A 27,618-nucleotide genomic window follows, 5' to 3' on the forward strand; every position below is an offset into this window, starting at 1 on the left:
TGTCAGGTAAGCGTTAGGTGTCCAGCTTGTAATACGAGTGCTAACCCGCCCTCGTTAAAAGTTTACTTCCAGTGTTGTTTGCGTGCACGCAAAAAATATATTTAGTGAACCATTTATAATCTGGCCCACAGTAAGTAAAAACATTTTTCTTGGGATACCCTTTATTTCTTAAGATTGGTAATGTAATGTTTTGGCTATCTATAGAGTGTTAAATACATCTACGTGAGCAAAACATAATTTTACTATACCTCTTGTTTAACAAGAAATACATCAACAAGGTTCCTCTGGTCATTAGCATCCAGTTGCTCCTTTTGTTTTGCAAAGGTCTCTCTAATAAAATTATGATACTCATTCATATTTTTCTTAATTGTTTTGTGAACTCCAGGTATCCAGCGAAACAGGGATGGGTATGTGTTGTATAACTGGAAATAAGCAAAAAGGAGAAACAATTAGAGGCATACTTAAAAACATTTGAATCATCCACATAACATTTTATTGTAAAACAAATCAATTATGCTGTTCTTAAAAAGTTGTTGTTTGGTAGCTATCCATCTCTCCCAGGGCCCGATAATCTAAAGCTATGGCGACATTATCGATGATGTCTCGCCATTACTCCAAGGTTCTTTTAAGAATTTAAGAAGACAGTTTTTACCTTGAGTGCTGTGTTTATATAGCTATGAAGGGCTCAAATAGAATGCTCAAAAAGATCATACATGATTTCCCTCCAGCCAGCAAGTTTTTGATAATCAAGCTCCCAGTCTGAGACTTGAATTTATTTATTTAGAAAAAGACAATTTAAAAAGTCACAAATACAGGAATACTCCGCTTTACAGCGCTTCACTACTGTAGTGCTAATACTGAGCTTAAAGGGACATGAAACCCATTTTTTTTCTTTCGTGATTTAGAAAGAGCATGTCATTTTAAACCACCTCCTAATTTACTTCTATTATCTAATTTGCTTCATTTTCTTGATATCACTTGCTGAAAAGCATATCTAGATATACTCAGTAGCTGCTGATTGGTTGCTGCACATAGAGGCCTTGTGTGATTGGCTCACACATGTGCATTGCTATTTCTTCAACAAAGGATATCTAAATAATTGAGCAAATTAGATAATAGAAGTAAATTGGAAAGTTGTTTAAAATTGCATGCCCTATCTGAATCATGAAAGTTTAATTTTGACTAGACTGTCCCTTTAAGTCCATCCTCCAAGCATTTTGAAACAGTATTGTACTCATAGTGAGATTGCAAGAAAGGAGACTGGCGCCATTTTGTTATGTGCAGTTTGGTCTGTTTACAGCATTACACTGCACTCTGTGGGGCCTATCTATCAAGCTCCGTATGGAGCTTGACTCCCCGTGCAGGCTCGCCAGAAACTCCAGTTATGAAGCAGCGGCTGCTCCATAACCCTGTCCGCCTGCTCTGATGAGGCAGACAGGAATCGTCGGAATTCAACCCGATCGAGTACGATCGGGTTGATTGACACCCCCTACTGGCGGCCGATTGGCCGCGAGTCTGCAGGGGCGGCGTTGCACCAGCAGCTCACAAGAGCTGCTGGTGCAATGCTGAATACGGAGGGCGTATTGCTCTCCGCATTCAGCGATGTCTGTCGGACCTGATCTGCACTGTCGGATCAGGTCTGACAGACATATGATGAATAGGCCTCTGTGTCTCAGTTTCATAGTCGGGCAAATTTTACTATAGTAATTATCACTGAATTTTGGATATTTTAATTTTTTTCATATTGTAATTGAGTGCTGTACTGTACTGTGCTAGAGTTAAACTAAACTTAGTGCTATTGCACAGAAAGAAGCAGAATGCTGCTATGATAAAACGTTCATTTTATTGGATATTATAAAACTTGATGCAAACATGCAGTAACAAGTGCTTAAAACAGCTGTTCATGTCATAAACAGGCCAGTCTGACGCGTTTCGGCTGTTTCGCCTTATTCATAGACTCAATATTCTGAATTTACCTATGGAGCTATATAAGCCCCCTCACAATCTCATTGGTTGCCTGTAGACATGAATAAACTCTCTCCTCCCCTTTAGCTCGTCCGTCATTGATTGTGTGTACTCCCATTTTCTACATATCCTCCCTATCTATTCGACTACAAGTGATGAATATAATGATACTATGACAGAATCAGTTCACTTTTATTGACATACATGACTAGTGACAAAAATATATTTAATTCATCTGTCTATGTGTGTGTGCACAAACCGGGGTCACGCCTCCTGTACTTAGGCTACTAAGGCTGTAAAAAGTCTACGCTGTGGACTAAATGCTGCTTCACGCAAAGTGTCCACTTACCCCCCATGAAATACACACACACACTCACACAGATCTCTTTGAAAGTATCTATTCATCGATCACATTCTAGAACATCATCTACTCATACTCATTATTTCAATAGCCATTGTCATCATAGAATACCACAGTGTCTCACTCTCATGATCTTGTTTGTCTACCAATGACTACTGTCTGAACTATGTATGTCAGTTCCATGTGCTATACTTAATTTATTAAACCATTTCACTTAATCATGATTGATATTTAGGCTATATTTGCCAACATCAATACTGCAGTATATTCAGGCATCTTAAATAGTATAATTTATCTACCCTCTGTGCTCAACTACACAATTTCTGTGGGGATCAACTATGATGCCTGCGGAATGTTTAAAAATATAAGTTTGGGATGTAGACTAAAGGCTGCTAAACTCAAGATAGGGGAAATTAATATTTCAATCATGTCACCCCCGAATATGATACTGATCTTCTGTCATTATATCTGGTTCTGAGTGTCCCTATATTTGTAAGTACTAATCGGGCATTATAGATATATCCTCACTTTTCCCAGAAATTAATGATATCATCTGTTATATTCATACCGGCTGGTCTTCGTGTATTGAGTGTAAAGATCCAATAAGCCTCCCTACGGAAGAGCTCTTGAACCCTATCATCCCCTCTCGGTTTTTTCTTGATTACGTCAATAATCATCCACCTGAAGGTGCTGACATTACCCTGATGATCAAAGAGAAAGTGTTTGGCAACCCCAGTAGTGGTCTTGTCTTTCTCTATGTCATTGAGGTGCTCCCGGATTCTAGCTCGGGCCTCTCTCGAGGTACACCCTACATACTGTAGATTACAATGGGTACATTGTACCATATAGATGACAAATTCTGTTCTGCAGTTTTTGCACATCTTACAATTATAGACCTTTTGTGTAGAAGCTGACTGAAATACCTTCGTAATAGATGTGTAGCTGCAAGCTGTGCAGCTTCTAGTGCCACACTTGTAGTGACCCTTACAGGTTAACCAACTGCTGTCTTTCTTGGGTTTATTTAGCATACTTGGAGAGATCATATTACCAATTGTAACATTTCTTCTCGATACAAATCTGCAACCTTTCTCAATGATATTTTTCAAGATATCATCTCCTCGTAGGATCTGCAGATTATTTTTAATGATATTACAGACCTTGTTATACTGGCTAGTATAAGTGGTTACAAATGTGATCTCACTTCTATCTTCCTTTCTAAGTGATTTAGGCTGCAGTAATGTTTCTCTGGGTATGCTTTCAACATCCCTTAAGGCCCTCACAATTGGGCCCTCCAGATAACCCCTTTCTCTCAATTTCTGAATCAGTATGTTACTCTCTTTTTCATAATCTGAAGTATCTGAGCAGTTGCGCTTAGCTCTAATGAGCTGTCCTTTCGCCACGCCATAATGCATATGGTGTGGATGGCAACTTCTAGCGTGGATCAAAGAATTCGCTGAAATGGGCTTGATAGAGCACTGTCTTTACGTTCCCAGCAATGGTGTCACCTATTAAGGTGACATCCAAAAAGTCCACCTTCTCTATATCAAAACAAAACGTAAATGACAGACCTACATCATTGCTGTTAAGGTATTTGACAAACTGTTCACTGGTTTCTCTACTCCCTGCCCAGACGAACAAAAGGTCGTCTATATAACGTTTATAACCCACTAACCACTCACCGAAGGGGTTCGTATCTGCAAAGATGTGGGATAGTTCCCACCAGCCCATGAACAAATTGGCATAGGCTGGTGCGAACTTGGCTCCCATCGCCGTCCCACGTCTCTGCAGATAGAAATGGTCCCCAAAGGTAAAGTAGTTGTGGTGCAGCAAGAATTCGATGACACGTAGAATGTAATACTTTAGCTCTGATGTATAATCACTCAGCAAATCAAGCATATATTTTACAGCATTTAAACCCTTATTGTGTGGGATGGCGGAATATAATCCTACCACATCTACTGTCAGCCAGCAATACTCTTGCTGCCAAGTGATTTCTCCCATACACTTTAACAAATGTTGGGTGTCCCGTAAGAAAGTTGGTAACTTCCATACTAAGGGTTGAAGCAAAGATTCAATCCAATTGGATACATTTTCGAAAAGGGAGCCGATCCCAGATACGATCGGTCTCCCCTTAACATTCTCAATGGACTTGTGCACCTTTGGTAAGTGATGAAAAATGGGTATCACTGGTTCTTTAACATATAAGTACTCAAAGGTGCACAAGTCCATTACACCTTCCTCCAATCCGTCATCTAAAAGATCTCTAAGTTCTGATTGAAATCTTATCGTTGGATCACAGGGCAAGCTCAAATAAACCTCCATATCCCCCAGCTGTCTTTTTGCTTCTTGTATGTAATTCATTTCTGACATGACAACTATGGTGCCGCCCTTGTCGGCATTTTTAATGACTATGCCCTGTCTGTCTTTCAATCTCTGCAGTCCTATCTGTTCTGCATGTGTGAGATTATGTCTTTGCTTGCCACTTTCTGATTTTAATTTAATAAGATCCTCCTCCACCCTTTTGTGGAAGCTCTCCAATGCCTCACCTCTGAAATGGGAGGGATAAAATTTGGATCTAGTTTTAAAACCAGTGTGGCTACCTTTCTCTGTAATGGTGTCCCTACTTTCTTTCTCCAATTGGCTTAATGTCAGTAAATCAATTGCGTCTTTATATAAAAACAGTCATTCATGATGTGTCTTTCATTGGACTTCAGGGCATTATCACTCCCTGGGCTCTCTTCAGAAAAATAGAATTTCTTTAACGTTAGTGAACGAACAAATTTATTCACATCCATGAGAGTGTCAAATACCCTGAAGTCCGCTGATGGAACAAAATGAAGTCCCAGTTCTAAGACCTTTGTTTCTTCTGTGGTCAACTCAATACTTGCAAGATTAATTACCCTCATATGTTGTATTTGTTTCTTTTCCCTCTCCTCAGTGTGTATTGTTTGCGTCTGACTTGAGGATCTTTGCCTCTTCCTCTTCCCCTTCCTGCTCCTGCTGTCCCTCCCCCTTGTCCCCTGTCCTCTGCCTCGCAAAAAACCTGAGCCTCCACGGGTATTGAGGTTGGTGTGGGTTGTGAGTCTAGGGCTTTGGAGTACCTGTTCAATCTATTCCCTCCTCTACCCCTGTTCTTAAGGATTCCCACAGTCCCAACCGGGTTAGGGTAAAGGGAGCTGTCACTGGCACTCACAGTAATGGATGGCAAACTCTCATTAAATGTACCAGAGGGGCTTTCTTCCTCAGATGAGCCCCCACTGGTTGCATAGTCAATAAAGTCTCTAATCTCATTTTCTTCACTTGAGTCGGTATCCACAAAAGTCACTTGTTTCTTGCCTACTTCTGGTAACTGCCCTTTCTTGTTGTTGTATCTCCTGAATAGTCTCATCCTCCTTGGGTTTTGTGAATTCCATTGATACACTCGGTTATTAGTATAGTCCTCTGTGTCTCTGACAAACTTGCGGTATTTCTGTCTGTCTATATCTTTCTTGAAATTGTCTATTGTCTGTCTGAGTATTGAGTCAAGTTGTTCATACTTCTCATGATCAATGAATTTATTTAAATCCCTCTGTATGTCCTTTATCTGACTCCTAGTTTCTTCTAACTTGTAAGTCAAGTTGTTCATACTTCTCATGATCAATGAATTTATTTAAATCCCTCTGTATGTCCTTTATCTGAAGTCAAGTTGTTCATACTTCTCATGATCACCACAGAGGACTATACTAATAACCGGGTGTATCAATGGAATTCACAAAACCCAAGGAGGATGAGACTATTCAGGAGATACAACAACAAGAAAGGGAATACACCTGGAGCAAAAGGGCAGTTACCAGAAGTAGGCAAGAAACAAGTGACTTTTGTGGATACCGACTCAAGTGAAGAAAATGAGATTAGAGACTTTATTGACTATGCAACCAGTGGGGGCTCATCTGAGGAAGAAAGCCCCTCTGGTACATTTAATGAGAGTTTGCCATCCATTACTGTGAGTGCCAGTGACAGCTCCCTTTACGCTAACCCGGTTGGGACTGTGGGAATCCTTAAGAACAGGGGTAGAGGAGGGAATAGATTGAACAGGTACTCCAATGCCCTAGACTCACAACCCACACCAACCTCAATACCCGTGGAGGCTCAGGTTTTTTGCGAGGCAGAGGACAGGGGACAAGGGGGAGGGACAGCAGGAGCAGGAAGGGGAAGAGGAAGAGGCAAAGATCCTCAAGTCAGACGCGAACAATACACACTGAGGAGAGGGAAAAGAAACAAATACAACATATGAGGGTAATTAATCTTGCAAGTATTGAGTTGACCACAGATGAAACAAAGGTCTTAGAACTGGGACTTAATTTTGTTCCATCAGCGGACTTCAGGGTATTTGACACTCTCATGGATGTGAATAAATTTGTTCGTTCACTAACGTTAAAGAAATTCTATTTTTCTGAAGAGAGCCCAGGGAGTGATAATGCCCTGAAGTCCAATGAAAGACACATCATGAATGACTGTTTTTTATATAAAGACGCAATTGATTTACTGACATTAAGCCAATTGGAGAAAGAAAGTAGGGACACCATTACAGAGAAAGGTAGCCACACTGGTTTTAAAACTAGATCCAAATTTTATCCCACCCATTTCAGAGGTGAGGCATTGGAGAGCTTCCACAAAAGGGTGGAGGAGGATCTTATTAAATTAAAATCAGAAAGTGGCAAGCAAAGACATAATCTCACACATGCAGAACAGATAGGACTGCAGAGATTGAAAGACAGACAGGGCATAGTCATTAAAAATGCCGACAAGGGCGGCACCATAGTTGTCATGTCAGAAATGAATTACATACAAGAAGCAAAAAGACAGCTGGGGGATATGGAGGTTTATTTGAGCTTGCCCTGTGATCCAACGATAAGATTTCAATCAAAACTTAGAGATCTTTTAGATGACGGATTGGAGGAAGGTGTAATGGACTTGTGCACCTTTGAGTACTTATATGTTAAAGAACCAGTGATACCCATTTTTCATCACTTACCAAAGGTGCACAAGTCCATTGAGAATGTTAAGGGGAGACCGATCGTATCTGGGATCGGCTCCCTTTTTGAAAATGTATCCAATTGGATTGAATCTTTGCTTCAACCCTTAGTATGGAAGTTACCAACTTTCTTACGGGACACCCAACATTTGTTAAAGTGTATGGGAGAAATCAGTTGGCAGCAAGAGTATTGCTGGCTGACAGTAGATGTGGTAGGATTATATTCCGCCATCCCACACAATAAGGGTTAAAAATGCTGTAAAATATATGCTTGATTTGCTGAGTGATTATACATCAGAGCTAAAGAATTACATTCTACGTGTCATCGAATTCTTGCTGAACCACAACTACTTTACCTTTGGGGACCATTTCTATCTGCAGAGACGTGGGACGGCGATGGGAGCCAAGTTCGCACCAGCCTATGCCAATTTGTTCATGGGCTGGTGGGAACTATCCCACGTCTTTGCAGATACGAACCCCTTCGGTGAGTGGTTAGTGGGTTATAAACGTTATATAGACGACCTTTTGTTCGTCTGGGCAGGGAGTAGAGAAACCAGTGAACAGTTTGTCAAATACCTTAACAGCAATGATGTAGGTCTGTCATCTACGTTTTGTTTTGATATAGAGAAGGTGGACTTTTTGGATGTCACCTTAATAGGTGACACCATTGCTGGGAACGTAAAGACAGTGCTCTACACCAAGCCCATTTCAGCGAATTCTTTGATCCACGCTAGAAGTTGCCATCCACACCATATGCATTATGGCGTGGCAAATGGACAGCTCATTACAGCTAAGCGCAACTGCTCAGATACTTCAGATTATGAAAAAGAGAGTAACATACTGATTCAGAAATTGAGAGAAAGGGGTTAACCGGAGGGCCCAATTGTGAGGGCCTTAAGGGATGTTGAAAGCATACCCAGAGAAACATTACTACAGCCTAAATCACTTAGAAAGGAAGATAGAAGTGAGATCACATTTGTAACCACTTATACTAGCCAGTATAACAAGGTCTGTAATATCATTAAAAAGAATCTGCAGATTCTACGAGGAGATGATATCTTGAAAAATATCATTGAGAAAGGTTGCAGATTTGTATCGAGAAGAAATGTTACAATTGGTAATATGATCTCTCCAAGTATGCTAAAGAAACCCAAGAAAGACAGCAGTTGGTTAACCTGTAAGGGTCACTACAAGTGTGGCACTAGAAGCTGCACAGCTTGCAGCTACACATCTATTACGAAGGTATTTCAGTCAGCTTCTACACAAAAGGTCTATAATTGTAAGATGTGCACAAACTGCAGAACAGAATTTGTCATCTATATGGTACAATGTACCCATTGTAATCTACAGTATGTAGGGTGTACCTCGAGAGAGGCCCGAGCTAGAATCCGGGAGCACCTCAATGACATAGAGAAAGACAAGACCACTACTGGGGTTGCCAAACACTTTCTCTTTGATCATCAGGGTAATGTCAGAACCTTCAGGTAGATGATTATTGACGTAATCAAGAAAAAACCGAGAGGGGGTGATAGGGTTCAAGAGCTCTTCCATAGGGAAGCTTATTGGATCTTTACACTCAATACACGAAGACCAGCCGGTATGAATATAACAGATGATATCATTAATTTCTGGGAAAAGTGAGGATATATCTATAATGCCCGATTAGTACTTACAAATATAGGGACACTCAGAACCAGATATAATGACAGAAGATCAGTATCATATTCGGGGGTGACATGATTGAAATATTAATTTCCCCTATATTGAGTTTAGCAGCCTTTAGTCTACATCCCAAACTTATATTTTTTAAACATTCAGCAGGCATCATAGTTGATCCCCACAGAAATTGTGTAGTTGAGCACAGAGGGTAGATAAATTATACTATTTAAGATGCCTGAATATACTGCAGTATTGATGTTGGCAAATATAGCCTAAATATCAATCATGATTAAGTGAAATGGTTTAATAAATTAAGTATAGCACATGGAACTGACATACATAGTTCAGACAGTAGTCATTGGTAGACAAACAAGATCATGAGAGTGAGACACTGTGGTATTCTATGATGACAATGGCTATTGAAATAATGAGTATGAGTAGATTATGTTCTAGAATGTGATCGATGAATAGATACTTTCAAAGAGATCTGTGTGAGTGTGTGTGTATTTCATGGGGGGTAAGTGGACACTTTGCGTGAAGCAGCATTTAGTCCACAGCGTAGACTTTTTACAGCCTTAGTAGCCTAAGGAGGCGTGACCCCGGTTTGTGCACACACACATAGACAGATGAATTAAATATATTTTTGTCACTAGTCATGTATGTCAATAAAAGTGAACTGATTCTGTCATAGTATCATTATATTCATCACTTGTAGTCGAATAGATAGGGAGGATATGTAGAAAATATGAGTACACACAATCAATGACGGACGAGCTAAAGGGGAGGAGAGAATTTATTCATGTCTACAGGCAACCAATGAGATTGTGAGGGGGCTTATATAGCTCCACAGGTAAATTCAGAATATTGAGTCTATGAATAAGGCGAAACAGCCGAAACGCGTCAGACTGGCCTGTTTATGACATGAACAGCTGTTTTAAGCACTTGTTACTGCATGTTTGCATCAAGTTTTATAATATCCAATAAAATGAACGTTTTATCATAGCAGCATTCTGCTTCTTTCTGTACTACTAGGAGAGGGCCGTTGTCTGCTGCAATTGGGCTTGCAGCCCTTATCACCCATTGGAGCTCCGGAGGCCTTACACTTACTTTACTGCCAGGATCGGTGAGGGGATTTGAAGTTTTCACATAGCCGGCATTTGGTCCAACAGGTAAACCAAGTCTGTCTCACCATTGGTCAGACAAGTTCACTTGTCGAGTGACGTCAGACGCCATCGGAGGAATCCCACGCCCTGGAAGCGTGGTGTAGCGAAGAGCCGAGGCTAAGGACTGACCGCGAACAGACGGGTGAGACTTTGGAAACAGCCGGAGAAGGTGAGACCATTGCCTAATATTTGTTTACTCACCGTTAGCAGTTCGGATTGGGGAGTCAGCGGAGCACTACATACTTTGATTCATTAGTGCTATTGCACACCAAATATATGTTAGTTCAAATATGCTTTCCAGTTTTTAAAAACACTGGCAATTGAAAAGAAAGTGAAAATCGCCTTGCAGTTTTTGCTTTAGTTTTAAAAAATAACTAAGCAGCAACAATGTTACTAACAATCTCTAATGAACATTTCTTCCTGGAGCTTCACAGCTGCTTAAATGAAAAATCTCAAATTTAGCCATTTAGTATAATGATCAGACATAAGATAGATTGCTTAAAATTGCTTAAAATAGCTTGCTCTGTCTAAATCATGATAGTTTAATTTTGACCTAACTGTCCCTTTAAGTCCCAACTGCCCCTCTGTGCTTATTTATATGTACAATAAAAGATAAATGTACCTAACTAAATCACTTTGGGCTAGATGTCGAGCAACAGATTAACGCTTCCACTTGATTGTTAACTTCGGTTCAGAGGCTTTTTATATGCATTGGGTTGTGCTTGTATTAGTTAAAAGTAAAAAGTTTGCGCACAAACGCTAACCTGACGTGTGCAAAAAGTGGAACTTAGAATATTGTGACCATGTTAACGTATTCCCCCATAGACTTCATTAGAGTGTGAAAAGTGGAAAAGAACCTAACGCCCATGCTGGCGCGCAAAGCGATTGCGTTTGTGCTAAGCCAATTGTGCTAACCCAACATGAAATTTGAATATTTTGCATTCCAATGTTCTTTACATAGTAGAAAATGTTCTATTTATTCTTAAATAAATATTTCTATATATATAGCTGGTGTTTTTTTGTAAATATCTATCATATATCTATCTATCTATCTATATGGTTATATATTGGCTATATATTGGCATGTGAAATATTTACAGTACATACAGAGTATAACACTTTATTAAATATGAATATTGCATTGCATTTTTAGTTACTTGACTGCATAGGGCTACAATGCACGTATATATGTTTATATACAGTATGTATAAATATGTATTTGTGCATTTATATTTGTATACAGGGAGTGCAGAATTATTAGGCAAGTTGTATTTTTGAGGATTAATTTTATTATTGAACAACAACCATGTTCTCAATGAACCCAAAAAACTCATTAATATCAAAGCTGAATAGTTTTGGAAGTAGTTTTTAGTTTGTTTTTAGTTATAGCTATTTTAGGGGGATATCTGTGTGTGCAGGTGACTATTACTGTGCATAATTATTAGGCAACTTAACAAAAAACAAATATATACCCATTTCAATTATTTATTTTTACCAGTGAAACCAATATAACATCTCAACATTCACAAATATACATTTCTGACATTCAAAAACAAAACAAAAACAAATCAGTGACCAATATAGCCACCTTTCTTTGAAAGGACACTCAAAAGCCTGCCATCCATGGATTCTGTCAGTGTTTTGATCTGTTCACCATCAACATTGCGTGCAGCAGCAACCACAGCCTCCCAGACACTGTTCAGAGAGGTGTACTGTTTTCCCTCATTGTAAATCTCACATTTGATGATGGACCACAGGTTCTCAATGGGGTTCAGATCAGGTGAACAAGGAGGCCATGTCATTAGATTTTCTTCTTTTATACCCTTTCTTGCCAGCCACGCTGTGGAGTACTTGGATGCGTGTGATGGAGCATTGTCCTGCATGAAAATCATGTTTTTCTTGAAGGATGCAGACTTCTTCCTGTACCACTGCTTGAAGAAGGTGTCTTCCAGAAACTGTCAGTAGGACTGGGAGTTGAGCTTGACTCCATCCTCAACCCGAAAAGGCCCCACAAGCTCATCTTTGATGATACCAGCCCAAACCAGTACTCCACCTCCACCTTGCTGGCGTCTGAGTCGGACTGGAGCTCTCTGCCCTTTACCAATCCAGCCACGGGCCCATCCATCTGGCCCATCAAGACTCACTCTCATTTCATCAGTCCATAAAACCTTAGAAAAATCAGTCTTGAGATATTTCTTGGCCCAGTCTTGACGTTTCAGCTTGTGTGTCTTGTTCAGTGGTGGTCGTCTTTCAGCCTTTCTTACCTTGGCCATGTCTCTGAGTATTGCACACCTTGTGCTTTTGGGCACTCCAGTGATGTTGCAGCTCTGAAATATGGCCAAACTGGTGGCAAGTGGCATCTTGGCAGCTGCACGCTTGACTTTTCTCAGTTCATGGGCAGTTATTTTGCGCCTTGGTTTTTCCACACGCTTCTTGCGACCCTGTTGACTATTTTGAATGAAACGCTTGATTGTTCTATGATCAGGCTTCAGAAGCTTTGCAATTTTAAGAGTGCTGCATCCCTCTGCAAGATATCTCACTATTTTTTACTTTTCTGAGCCTGTCAAGTCCTTCTTTTCACCCATTTTGCCAAAGGAAAGGAAGTTGCCTAATAATTATGCACACCTGATATAGGGTGTTGATGTCATTAGACCACACCCCTTCTCATTACAGAGATGCACATCACCTAATATGCTTAATATGTAGTAGGCTTTCGAGCCTATACAGCTTGGAGTAAGACAACATGCATAAAGAGGATGATGTGGTCAAAATACTCATTTGCCTAATAATTCTGCACTCCCTGTATATCTCTGTAAATACATATATACACATATAAATACATAAGTAAACAAATAAAAACACATATATGTGCACACATTTTTTTTTTACATATTTAGACATCTATCTATGTTAAATCCCTTTTGTTTCTTCTAACACCTAAGATCTCATATCTTTGAGCCTTTATAACTTTTTATGCCATTTTTAAAAAAAATATTTTTTTAGATAGTGTTATCATGAGTGTAATTTCACTTTTAATTTTTATGTGTTTTATGCAACTTTTTAGTCTTGCGTAACAGTTAACCAGAGCTCTAAAGTTGCGCTATCACAACGTGCAAAAAATTCAATTGCGCTTCAACTTGTAATATGAACGCTACTTCCTACACGCAGAAAGAGCCGCAATAAACCCCTTTTCAACTTGCGTGCAACTGTTAGCACACCACTTTTACTCTAGCCCTATATAAGCTGTTTAAGGACCATAAGGTTCATAATTTATATTGAAATCACACCGGAAAAACAGACTACAGTAGAAATCGTAATAAAAATACATTGCACATGGAAAAAACAACTTATAATATGAAATTCAAAGCATATTATTATCCCTATTATGAAATTAGTTTCCCCATCTCTGCTAGTGGGCAGAACAAATAGTGATGTTGCGAACTGTTCGCCGGAGAACAGTTCACTGCGAACATAGCTTGTTCGCATTCGCCGCTGCGGGCGAACATATGCGATGTTCGATCCGCCCCCTATGTGTCATTATTGAGGAAACTTTGACCCTGTATGTCACAGCCTTCTGACACATTAGAGCCAATCAGCAGCAGACACTCCCTCACAGACCCTCCCAGCTCCTTGGCAGCAGCCATTTTAGACTCATTACGATCTTGCTTTCTTAGTGAGAGGAGCTTTTAGTGTTGCTGCTGCTGACATAATAGTGAAATAGATAGCTAGGCTAGTGTATTTAGTGTCCACTACAGTCCTGAAGGACTCATCTAATCTCTGCTGTAAGGACAGCACCCCAAAAAGCCCTTTTTAGGGCTATAACTTCAGTCGTTTTTTTTTTTTTCTTTGTATTTTTATTTGCATTTGACTGGCTTTCAGCCTGTGTGTGAGGCTCACAGCATATACTGTGATTAGTGCCACCACTGATATCTGCTTAACATTAGTTTAAATTTAACCAACAAAACTTTGAAATTATTTTGCTAGTGTAATCTAATTTAATTTTCTATCAGGCCTGTGTCTCAGGCTCACACAGCATATACTGTGGTTCATTGCTCTTTGCCAGCCACCACTCATATCTGCTTAACATTTTTTTAAATTTAAAAAAAAAAACCTTTAAATCATTTTGCTAGTGTAATCTAATTTCATTTTCTATCAGGCCTGTGTGTTTCTGACTTACAGAGCATACTGTGGTTAATTGCTGCCCTACATAGCAGCCACCACTCATATATGCTTAACATTATTTTAAATTTAAAATAAAAACATTTAAATCATTTTGCTAGTGTAATCTAATTTCATTTTCTATCAGGCCTGTGGGTTTCTGACTTACAGAGCATACTGTGGTTAATTGCTGCCCTACCTAGCAGCCACGACTCATATCTGCTTAACATTATTTTAAATTTTTCAAAAAAATCTTTAAATCATTTTGCTAGTGTAATCTAATTTCATTTTCTATCAGGCCTGTGTGTTTCTGACTTACAGAGCATACTGTGGTTAATTGCTGCCCTACCTAGCAGCCACCACTCATATCTACTTAACATTATTTTAAATTTAAAATAAAAATCTTTAAATCATTTTGCTAGTGTAATCTAATTTCATTTTCTATCAGGCCTGTGTGTTTCTGACTTACAGAGCATACTGTGGTTAATTGCTGCACTACCTAGCAGCCACCACTCATATCTGCTTAACATTATTTTAAATTTAAAATAAAAACCTTTAAATCATTTTGCTAGTGTAATCTAATTTCATTTTCTATCAGGCCTGTGTGTTTCTGACTTACACAGCATACTGTTGTTAATTGCTGCCCTACCTAGCAGCCACGACTCATATCTGCTTAACATTATTTTACATTTTTCAAAAAAAAAAGTTTAAATCATTTTGCTAGTGTAATCTAATTTCATTTTCTATCAGGCCTGTGTGTTTCTGGCTTACTCAGCATACTGTGGTTAATTGCTGTCCTAGAAGCAGCCAGCCACCACTCATATCTGCTTAACATTATTTTAAATTTTAAAAAAAAACTTTTTAATCATTTTGCTAGTCTAATCTAATTTCATTTTCTATCAGGCCTGTGTGTTTCTAACTTACAGAGCATACTGTGGTTAATTGCTGCCCTACCTAGCAGCCACGACTCATATCTGCTTAACATTTTTTTAAATTTAAGAAAAAAACCTTTAAATCATTTTGCTAGTGTAATCTAATTTCATTTTCTATCAGGCCTGTGTGTTTCTGACTTACACAGCATACTGTGATTAATTGCTGCCCTACCTAGCAGCCACCACTCATATCTGCTTAACATTATTTTAAATTTAAAATAAAAATGTTTAAATCATTTTGCTAGTGTAATCTAATTTCATTTTCTATCAGGCCTGTGTGTTTCTGACTTACAGAGCATACTGTGGTTAATTGCTGCCCTACCTAGCAGCCACCACTCATATCTGCTTAACATTATTTTAAATTTAAAATAAAAACTTTTAAATCATTTTGCTAGTGTAATCTAATTTCATTTTCTATCAGGCCTGTGTGTTTCTGACTTACAGAGCATACTGTGGTTAATTGCTGCCCTACATAGCAGCCACCACTCATATATGCTTAACATTATTTTAAATTTAAAATAAAAACATTTAAATCATTTTGCTAGTGTAATCTAATTTCATTTTCTATCAGGCCTGTGGGTTTCTGACTTACAGAGCATACTGTGGTTAATTGCTGCCCTACCTAGCAGCCACGACTCATATCTGCTTAACATTATTTTAAATTTAAAATAAAAACTTTTAAATCATTTTGCTAGTGTAATCTAATTTCATTTTTTATCAGGCCTGTGTGTTTCTGACTTACACAGCATACTGTTGTTAATTGCTGCCCTACCTAGCAGCCACGACTCATATCTGCTTAACATTATTTTAAATTTTTCAAAAAAATCTTTAAATCATTTTGCTAGTGTAATCTAATTTCATTTTCTATCAGGCCTGTGTGTTTCTGACTTACAGAGCATACTGTGGTTAATTGCTGCCCTACCTAGCAGCCACCACTCATATCTACTTAACATTATTTTAAATTTAAAATAAAAACCTTTAAATCATTTTGCTAGTGTAATCTAATTTCATTTTCTATCAGGCCTGTGTGTTTCTGACTTACACAGCATACTGTTGTTAATTGCTGCCCTACCTAGCAGCCACAACTCATATCTGCTTAACATTATTTTAAATTTTTTAAAAAAAATCTTTAAATCATTTTGCTAGTGTAATCTAATTTCATTTTCTATCAGGCCTGTGTGTTTCTGACTTACAGAGCATACTGTGGTTAATTGCTGCACTACCTAGCAGCCACCACTCATATCTGCTTAACATTATTTTAAATTTAAAATAAAAACCTTTAAATCATTTTGCTAGTGTAATCTAATTTCATTTTCTATCAGGCCTGTGTGTTTCTGACTTACACAGCATACTGTTGTTAATTGCTGCCCTACCTAGCAGCCACGACTCATATCTGCTTAACATTATTTTAAATTTTTTAAAAAAAAAAGTTTAAATCATTTTGCTAGTGTAATCTAATTTCATTTTCTATCAGGCCTGTGTGTTTCTGGCTTACTCAGCATACTGTGGTTAATTGCTGTCCTAGAAGCAGCCAGCCACCACTCATATCTGCTTAACATTATTTTAAATTAAAAAAAAAAACTTTTTAATCATTTTGCTAGTCTAATCTAATTTCATTTTCTATCAGGCCTGTGTGTTTCTGACTTACAGAGCATACTGTGGTTAATCGCTGCCCTACCTAGCAGCCACGACTCATATCTGCTTAACATTTTTTTAAATTTAAGAAAAAAACCTTTAAATCATTTTGCTAGTGTAATCTAATTTAATTTTCTATCAGGCCTGTGTGTTTCTGACTTACACAGCATACTGTGATTAATTGCTGCCCTACCTAGCAGCCACCACTCATATCTGCTTAACATTATTTTAAATTTAAAATAAAAATGTTTAAATCATTTTGCTAGTGTAATATAATTTCATTTTCTATCAGGCCTGTGTGTTTCTGACTTACAGAGCATACTGTGGTTAATTGCTGCCCTACCTAGCAGCCACCACTCATATCTGCTTAACATTATTTTAAATTTAAAATAAAAACTTTTAAATCATTTTGCTAGTGTAATCTAATTTCATTTTCTATCAGGCCTGTGTGTTTCTGACTTACAGAGCATACTATGGTTAATTGCTGCCCTACCTAGCAGCCACGACTCATATCTGCTTAACATTTTTTTAAATTTAAGAAAAAAACCTTTAAATCATTTTGCTAGTGTAATCTAATTTCATTTTCTATCAGGCCTGTGTGTTTCTGACTTACACAGCATACTGTGGTTAATTGCTGCCCTACCTAGCAGCCACGACACATATCTGCTTAACATTATTTTAAATTTTTTTAAAAAAACGTTTAAATCATTTTGCTTGTGTAATCTTATTTAATTTTCTATCAGGCCTGTGTGTTTCTGGCTTACTCAGCATACTGTGGTTAATTGCTGTCCTAGCAGCAGCCAGCCACCACTCATATCTGCTTAACATTATTTTAAATTTAAAAAAAAAACTTTTAAATCATTGTACTAGTGTAATCTAATTTCATTTTCTATCAGGCCTGTGTGTTTCTGATTTACAGAGCATACTGTGGTTAATTGCTGCCCTACCTAGCAACCACGACTCATATCTGCTTAACATTTTTTTAAATTTAAAAAAAAAAACCTTGAAATCATTTTGCTAGTGTAATCTAATTTCATTTTCTATCAGGCCTGTCTGTATCTGACTTACACAGCATACTGTGGTTAATTGCTGCCCTACCTAGCAGCCACCACTCATATCTGTTTAACATTATTTTAAATTTAAAATAAAAAAAATTTAAATCATTTTGCTAGTGTAATCTAATTTAATTTTCTATCAGGCCTGTGTGTTTCTGACTTACACAGCATACTGTGGTTAATCGGTGCCCTACCTAGCAGCCACAACTCATATTTGCTTAACATTATCTTAATTTTTTTTAAAAAAAAGTTTAAATCATTTTGCTAGTGTAATCTAATTTCATTTTCTATCAGGCCTGTGTGTTTCTGGTTTATTCAGCATACTGCAGTTAATTGCTGTCCTAGCAGCAGCCAGCCACCACTCATATCTGCTTAACATTATTTTAAATTTAATTTTTTTTTTTTTAAATCATTTTGCTAGTGTAATCTAATTTCATTTTCTATCAGGTCTGTGTGTTTCTGACTTACACAGCATACTGTGGTTAATTGCTGCCCTACCTAGCAGCCATGTTTTGTTATTATACTTTGTCAGGGTAATCATGCAGGCCATATAGACCTCCCTTGATAGGGGGAGTAACAGGGATTAAAGTGCTAAGAATAGTATTACTTAACACAACCTAGTTACCATGGGTCCCAGACCGCATGTTTAATTATTATACTTTGTTAGGATAATTATATATCTAACAAATCTATCTATTTATCTTCTATCGATTCTATCTAACTATCAATCTATGTATATCTATCTATCCTATCTATTTATCTTGTGTACGGACTGTTTTGAGACAGCCACTTGTGTTTTTTACAAATTTGAAGTAGGAGGACAGACCAATCACAGGGATTAAACTGCTAAGAATAGTACTACTTAAGAAAACCTAGTTATACCAGTACCACCATGGGTCCCAGACCGCAAGTTTAGTTGTTATACTTTGTCAGGGTAATCATGCAGGCCATATAGACCTCCCCCGATAGGGGGAGTTACAGGGATGAAAATGCTAAGAATAGTACTACTTAACACAACCTAGTTACCATGGGTCCCAGACCGCATGTTTTGTTGTTATACTTTGTCAGGGTAATCATGCAGGCCATATAGACCTCCCTTGATAGGGGGAGTAACAGGGATTAAAGTGCTAAGAATAGTACAACTTAACACAACCTAGTTAACATTAACAGTGGTTCCCAGACCGCATGTCTTGTTGTTATATTTTGTCAGGATAATCAGGCAGGCCATATAGACCTCACCCGATAGGGGGAATAACAGGGATTAAAGTGCTAAGAATAGTACTACTTAACACAACCTAGTTACCATGGGTCCCAGACTGCATGTTTCGTTATTATACTTTGTCAGGGTAATCATGCAGGCCATATAGACCTCCCTTGATAGGGAGAGTAACAGGGATTAAAGTGCTAAGAATAGTACAACTTAACACAAACTAGTTAACAGTGGTTCCCAGACCGCATGTCTTGTTGTTATATTTTGTCAGGATAATCAGGCAGGCCATATAGACCTCCCCCGATAGGGGGAGTAACAGGGATTAAAGTTCTAAGAATAGTACTACTTAACACAACCTAGTTACCATGGGTCCCACACCGCATGTTTTGTTGTTATACTTTGTCAGGGTAATCATGCAGGCCATATAGACCTCCCCCGATAGGGGGAGTAAGAGGGATTAAACTGCTAAGAACAGCACTACTTAACACAACCTAGTTACCATGGGTCCCAGACCGCCTGTCTTGTTGTTATACTTTGTCAGGGTAATCATGCAGGCCATATAGACCTCCCTTGATAGGGGGAGTAACAGGGATTAAAGTGCTAAGAATAGTATTACTTAACACAACCTAGTTACCATGGGTCCCAGACCGCATGTTTAATTATTATACTTTGTTAGGATAATTATATATCTAACAAATCTATCTATTTATCTTCTATCGATTCTATCTAACTATCAATCTATGTATATCTATCTATCCTATCTATTTATCTTGTGTACGGACTGTTTTGAGACAGCCACTTGTGTTTTTTACAAATTTGAATTAGGAGGACAGACCAATCACAGGGATTAAACTGCTAAGAATAGTACTACTTAAGAAAACCTAGTTATACCAGTACCACCATGGGTCCCAGACCGCAAGTTTGGTTGTTATACTTTGTCAGGGTAATCATGCAGGCCATATAGACCTCCCCCGATAGGGGGAGTTACAGGGATGAAAATGCTAAGAATAGTACTACTTAACACAACCTAGTTACCATGGGTCCCAGACCGCATGTTTTGTTGTTATACTTTGTCAGGGTAATCATGCAGGCCATATAGACCTCCCTTGATAGGGGGAGTAACAGGGATTAAAGTGCTAAGAATAGTACAACTTAACACAACCTAGTTAACATTAACAGTGGTTCCCAGACCGCATGTCTTGTTGTTATATTTTGTCAGGATAATCAGGCAGGCCATATAGACCTCACCCGATAGGGGGAATAACAGGGATTAAAGTGCTAAGAATAGTACTACTTAACACAACCTAGTTACCATGGGTCCCAGACTGCATGTTTCGTTATTATACTTTGTCAGGGTAATCATGCAGGCCATATAGACCTCCCTTGATAGGGAGAGTAACAGGGATTAAAGTGCTAAGAATAGTACAACTTAACACAAACTAGTTAACAGTGGTTCCCAGACCGCATGTCTTGTTGTTATATTTTGTCAGGATAATCAGGCAGGCCATATAGACCTCCCCCGATAGGGGGAGTAACAGGGATTAAAGTTCTAAGAATAGTACTACTTAACACAACCTAGTTACCATGGGTCCCACACCGCATGTTTTGTTGTTATACTTTGTCAGGGTAATCATGCAGGCCATATAGACCTCCCCCGATAGGGGGAGTAAGAGGGATTAAACTGCTAAGAACAGTACTACTTAACACAACCTAGTTACCATGGGTCCCAGACCGCCTGTCTTGTTGTTATACTTTGTCAGGGTAATCATGCAGGCCATATAGACCTCCCTTGATAGGGGGAGTAACAGGGATTAAAGTGCTAAGAATAGTATTACTTAACACAACCTAGTTACCATGGGTCCCAGACCGCATGTTTAATTATTATACTTTGTTAGGATAATTATATATCTAACAAATCTATCTATTTATCTTCTATCGATTCTATCTAACTATCAATCTATGTATATCTATCTATCCTATCTATTTATCTTGTGTACGGACTGTTTTGAGACAGCCACTTGTGTTTTTTACAAATTTGAATTAGGAGGACAGACCAATCACAGGGATTAAACTGCTAAGAATAGTACTACTTAAGAAAACCTAGTTATACCAGTACCACCATGGGTCCCAGACCGCAAGTTTGGTTGTTATACTTTGTCAGGGTAATCATGCAGGCCATATAGACCTCCCCCGATAGGGGGAGTTACAGGGATGAAAATGCTAAGAATAGTACTACTTAACACAACCTAGTTACCATGGGTCCCAGACCGCATGTTTTGTTGTTATACTTTGTCAGGGTAATCATGCAGGCCATATAGACCTCCCTTGATAGGGGGAGTAACAGGGATTAAAGTGCTAAGAATAGTACAACTTAACACAACCTAGTTAACATTAACAGTGGTTCCCAGACCGCATGTCTTGTTGTTATATTTTGTCAGGATAATCAGGCAGGCCATATAGACCTCACCCGATAGGGGGAATAACAGGGATTAAAGTGCTAAGAATAGTACTACTTAACACAACCTAGTTACCATGGGTCCCAGACTGCATGTTTCGTTATTATACTTTGTCAGGGTAATCATGCAGGCCATATAGACCTCCCTTGATAGGGAGAGTAACAGGGATTAAAGTGCTAAGAATAGTACAACTTAACACAAACTAGTTAACAGTGGTTCCCAGACCGCATGTCTTGTTGTTATATTTTGTCAGGATAATCAGGCTGGCCATATAGACCTCCCCCGATAGGGGGAGTAACAGGGATTAAAGTTCTAAGAATAGTACTACTTAACACAACCTAGTTACCATGGGTCCCACACCGCATGTTTTGTTGTTATACTTTGTCAGGGTAATCATGCAGGCCATATAGACCTCCCCCGATAGGGGGAGTAACAGGGATTAAACTGCTAAGAACAGCACTACTTAACACAACCTAGTTACCATGGGTCCCAGACCGCATGTCTTGTTGTTATATTTTGTCAGGGTAATCATGCAGGCCATATAGACCTCCCTTGATAGGGGGAGTAACAGGGATTAAAGTGCTAAGAATAGTATTACTTAACACAACCTAGTTACCATGGGTCCCAGACCGCATGTTTAATTATTATACTTTGTTAGGATAATTATATATCTAACAAATCTATCTATTTATCTTCTATCGATTCTATCTAACTATCAATCTATGTATATCTATCTATCCTATCTATTTATCTTGTGTACGGACTGTTTTGAGACAGCCACTTGTGTTTTTTACAAATTTGAATTAGGAGGACAGACCAATCACAGGGATTAAACTGCTAAGAATAGTACTACTTAAGAAAACCTAGTTATACCAGTACCACCATGGGTCCCAGACCGCAAGTTTGGTTGTTATACTTTGTCAGGGTAATCATGCAGGCCATATAGACCTCCCCCGATAGGGGGAGTTACAGGGATGAAAATGCTAAGAATAGTACTACTTAACACAACCTAGTTACCATGGGTCCCAGACCGCATGTTTTGTTGTTATACTTTGTCAGGGTAATCATGCAGGCCATATAGACCTCCCTTGATAGGGGGAGTAACAGGGATTAAAGTGCTAAGAATAGTACAACTTAACACAACCTAGTTAACATTAACAGTGGTTCCCAGACCGCATGTCTTGTTGTTATATTTTGTCAGGATAATCAGGCAGGCCATATAGACCTCACCCGATAGGGGGAATAACAGGGATTAAAGTGCTAAGAATAGTACTACTTAACACAACCTAGTTACCATGGGTCCCACACCGCATGTTTTGTTGTTATACTTTGTCAGGGTAATCATGCAGGCCATATAGACCTCCCCCGATAGGGGGAGTAAGAGGGATTAAACTGCTAAGAACAGCACTACTTAACACAACCTAGTTACCATGGGTCCCAGACCGCCTGTCTTGTTGTTATACTTTGTCAGGGTAATCATGCAGGCCATATAGACCTCCCTTGATAGGGGGAGTAACAGGGATTAAAGTGCTAAGAATAGTATTACTTAACACAACCTAGTTACCATGGGTCCCAGACCGCGTGTCTTGTTGTTATACTTTGTCATGGTAATCATGCAGGCCATATAGACCTCCCCCGATAGGAGGAGTTACAGGGATGAAAGTGCTAAGAATTGTACTACTTAACACAACCTAGTTACCATGGGTCCCAGACCGCATGTTTTGTTGTTATACTTTGTCAGGGTAATCATGCAGGCCATATAGACCTCCCCCGATAGGGGGAGTAAGAGGGATTAAACTGCTAAGAACAGCACTACTTAACACAACCTAGTTACCATGGGTCCCAGACCGCGTGTCTTGTTGTTATACTTTGTCAGGGTAATCATGCAGGCCATATAGACCTCCCCCGATAGGGGGAGTAACAGGGATTAAAGTGTTAAGAAAAGTACTACTTAACACAACCTAGTTACCATGGGTCCCAGACCGCGTGTCTTGTTGTTATACTTTGTCATGGTAATCATGCAGGCCATATAGACCTCCCCCGATAGGAGGAGTTACAGGGATGAAAGTGCTAAGAATAGTACTACTTAACACAACCTAGTTACCATGGGTCCCAGACCGCATGTTTAATTATTATACTTTGTCAGGGTAATTATATATCTATCAAATCTATCTATTTATCTTCTATCGATTCTATCTAACTATCAATCTATGTATATCTATCTATCAAATCTATCTATCTCGTGTCCGGACTGTTTTGAGACAGCCACTTGTGTTTTTGACAAATTTGAAGTAGGAGGACAGACCAATCATCTTCTTCCATCTCCCTGTTCCAAAAATGCAGGTAGCCCATTTGAACCTGACACATATTGCGATAAAAGTTGTGAACACCTGATTGCAACGTATTAATCGGAGGTGTGCATATGATGCAAGGAGTGTAAGAGGTTCACAGACAATTCAGTAACTGATTGTTGATACCGATCTGCTATGTTTATATCTTCTAACGGTTAGTGTTTTACAAGAAATTGATTCACAATACTTCAACGAGCACTTCTCTAGCACTGCTGGCTTATGATTGGTGTTTGAAACAGTTGTTAGATCCAATCATACCGCAACCGGCAATTACGCCCATCACATACCGCTTCACATTGGCTACTGACTGGGCGGTTTGTCATGCCGGACAGGGATTGGCTAAGAACTTACACACATGCACTACTTAAGAGGGTGGCACCCGGGCCTCGGCTTGAAGATCACATTGAGAAAGGCTGAATAATACAGCCGAAACGCGTTTGTGCTTGCAGTAAGCACTTTGTTGTGCACTATTTGTTGGTTTTAACACTGTCCCTAGTCCCTGACACCTGAAGCCGAGGGAGCTGCTATCGGCCAGGAAACAGGGGGGCTAGGTGTACAGTTTTAGTGTGGGTACTTTATCAAGGTTTATCCTTGTTTTTACTTTGGTCTTTATTAAAAATTGAATTTTTTAACCCTTACGTATTTAGGGAAGAGTGCTAATTAAACCCTAAACCTTTTTGGTTCTCTTACCAATTTCCCAGTGTATGTATATATATTTAGGGTCAGCATCGGATTACATATCTATCTATTCCTAATTCAACTATTTCTAGTGCCAGTTTCTTAATCTGTATAATTATCTATTGATCTATGTAATTTGCATCTATCAAATGTATATTGCATCTATTGATCTATGTAATTTGTATCGATCATATGTATATTGCATCGATTGAGCTATGTAATCTATGTATCTATCTATCAAATCTATCTATCTCGTGGTTGTGCAAATTGACTGTTTGCGGTTGTTTGTGGTGCGTTACACTTGGAGTTTGGTCTGTCACTGTGAAGCGGGCGTAACCCTTACACTACCTGATCGATACGACATCATAACTGATGTTTTAAAGCACGTTATTGCAAACAATTTATTAATGTTAGGTGATTTAGGCCATTTATGGGTTAAAAGCAGACTCTGCATCAACTATGTAATTTTCCATGGGAGTTTTGACATGGATCCCCCTCCAGCATGCCACAGTCCAGGCGTTAGTACCCTTGAAAAAACTTTTCCATCATTATTGTGGCCAGAAAGAGTCCTTGTGGGTTTTAAAGTTCGCCTGCCTATTTAAGTCAATGGCGGTTTGCCCGGTTCGCCCGTTCGCGAACATTTGCGGAAGTTCGCGACATCACTAAGAACAAATGCATTCCATGGATGTAGCTAAAATTTCTCTGTTAGGTCTATATCTTCCTCCTGCGGTTGTGCCAAAATACTCAAAACAATTATTACCCTAATTTAATTTAAAAACACACCCATAAGAAAAGAGAGGAGGTTGTGAGATAATATACAGTGAAAGCAGAATCATCTGAAACATATGTGCAATATACAGTACATGTATATTAAAATAAATGTTTCTATACAAAAACTGAAATGCATCCATGTGGAATCCATGTGGAATCCAGTTTTGGCTGTAATGTACCTTTAAAGTATGTATGAATGTTTTTGAATCTTTAAGAGAAGCATTTTTTGTAATATACTTTTATTAGCATTAGCAAACAATCGGCTAGATTACGAGTTTTGCGTTATGTCACATAACGCTGCTTTTTCACTACCACTGCTATTACGAGTCTTGCATGTATAGTTGTACCACACACTTTTTTGGCCGTAACGCAACGTAACTACCGCACCTTTCAAATGGGACTTCCATAGCACCGTTATTACGAGTTTTGCCTTGGAGGGCAAAAACTGAGCGGTACAGCCTATACTGACAAGATTCGTACCGCTATCTAAAGTCAATAGTTATGGGTTTTGCGCTACAAAGCTGTAGCATAACACTCATAACTAAAGTATTACAAAGTACACTAACACCTTTAAACTACCTATGAACCCCTAAACCAAGACCCTACCGCATCGCCGCCACTATAATAAACATATTAACCCCTAAACCGCAGCACTCCAGCATCGCAAACACTAGTTAAATATTATTAACCCCTAATCTGCCGCCCCCAACGTCACCGCCGTCACTATACTAAAGTTATTAACCCCTAAACCTAATCCTAAGTCTAACCCTAACCCTAACTTTAATATAAATTAATTAAATCTAAATACAACTTACTATCATTACCTAATAGTGATGTCGCGAATAGTTCGCCGGCGAATAGTTCGCCGGCGAACATAGCTTGTTCGCGTTCGCCGCGGCGGGTGAACATATGCGATGTTCGGTCCGCCCCCTATTCGTCATCATTTAGTAAACTTTGACCCTGTACCTCACAGTCAGTAGACACATTCCAGCCAATCAGCAGCAGACCCTCCCTCCCAGACCCTCCCACCTCCTGGACAGCATCCATTTTAGATTCATTTGGAAGCTGCATTCTTAGTGAGAGGAGGGACAGTGTAGCTGCTGCTGATTTAATAGGGAAATCAATAGCTAGGCTAGTGTATTCAGTGTCCACTACAGTCCTGAAGGACTCATCTGATCTCTGCTGTAAGGACAGCACCCCAAAAAGCCCTTTTTAGGGCTAGAACATCAGTCTGCTTTTTTTTTTTTCCTGTGTAATCTAATTGCAGTTGCCTGCCTGCCAGCGTGTGTGTCAGGCTCACAGCGTATACTGTGCCCACTTGCCCAGTGCCACCACTCATACCTGTTGTAACAGTAGTGTACATTTAAAAAAAAAAAACACTTTTTTGACTGTGAAATAATAGCAGTCAGTTTCCTTCACATGTGTGCATTTCAGTGACTGCCAGGGCACAGTGTCACACCAGTGCAACTCATATCTGGTGTAACAGTAGTGTACATTAACCCCTTAATGACCACAGCACTTTTCAATTTTCTGTCCGTTTGGGACCAGGGCTATTTTTACATTTCTGCAGTGTTTGTGTTTAGCTGTAATTTTCCTCTTACTCGTTTACTGTACCCACACATATTATATACAGTTTTTCTCGCCATTAAATGGACTTTTTAAAGATACCATTATTTTCATCATATCCTATGATTTACTATTAAAAAAATTATAAAATATGAGTAAAAAATGGAAAAAAAAACACTTTTTCTAACTTTGACCCCCAAAATCTGTTACTCATCTACAACCACCAAAAAACACCCATGCTAAATAGTTTATAAATTTTGTCCTGAGTTTAGAAATACCCAATTTTTACATGTTTTTTGCTTTTTTTGCAAGTTATAGGGCCATAAATACAAGTAGCACTTTGCTACTTTTTTCAAAATTAGCGCTAGTTACATTGGAACACTGATATCTGTCAGGAATCCCTGAATAGTCATTGACATGTATATATATTTTTTTAGAAGACATCCCAAAGTATTGATCTAGGCCCATTTTGGTATATTTCATGCCACCATTTCACCACCAAATGCGATCAAATAAAAAAAATTGTTCACTTTTTCACAAATTTTTTCACAAACTTTAGGTTTCTCACTGTAATTATTTACAAATAGCTTGTGCAATTATGGCATAAATGGTTGTACATTTTTCTCTGAGATCCCCTTTGTTCA

The 27,618-nt window shown here is 38.8% G+C and overlaps 1 protein-coding gene across 1 annotated transcript in view; it reads right to left on the reverse strand.

The window, feature by feature from the left end:
- Positions 1 to 27,618, reverse strand: part of LOC128655265 (cytochrome P450 2C5-like) — a 217,747-nt gene that overhangs the window by 90,555 nt on the left and 99,574 nt on the right. The window contains exon 5 of the mRNA XM_053708926.1: positions 249 to 422. Coding sequence (XP_053564901.1) covers positions 249 to 422 — 174 coding nt within the window. The remainder of the gene's footprint in view (positions 1 to 248; positions 423 to 27,618) is intronic.

This window comes from Bombina bombina, chromosome 4 (genome assembly GCF_027579735.1).
Source record: "Bombina bombina isolate aBomBom1 chromosome 4, aBomBom1.pri, whole genome shotgun sequence".
In the NCBI taxonomy this organism is placed as follows: Eukaryota; Metazoa; Chordata; class Amphibia; order Anura; family Bombinatoridae; genus Bombina; species Bombina bombina.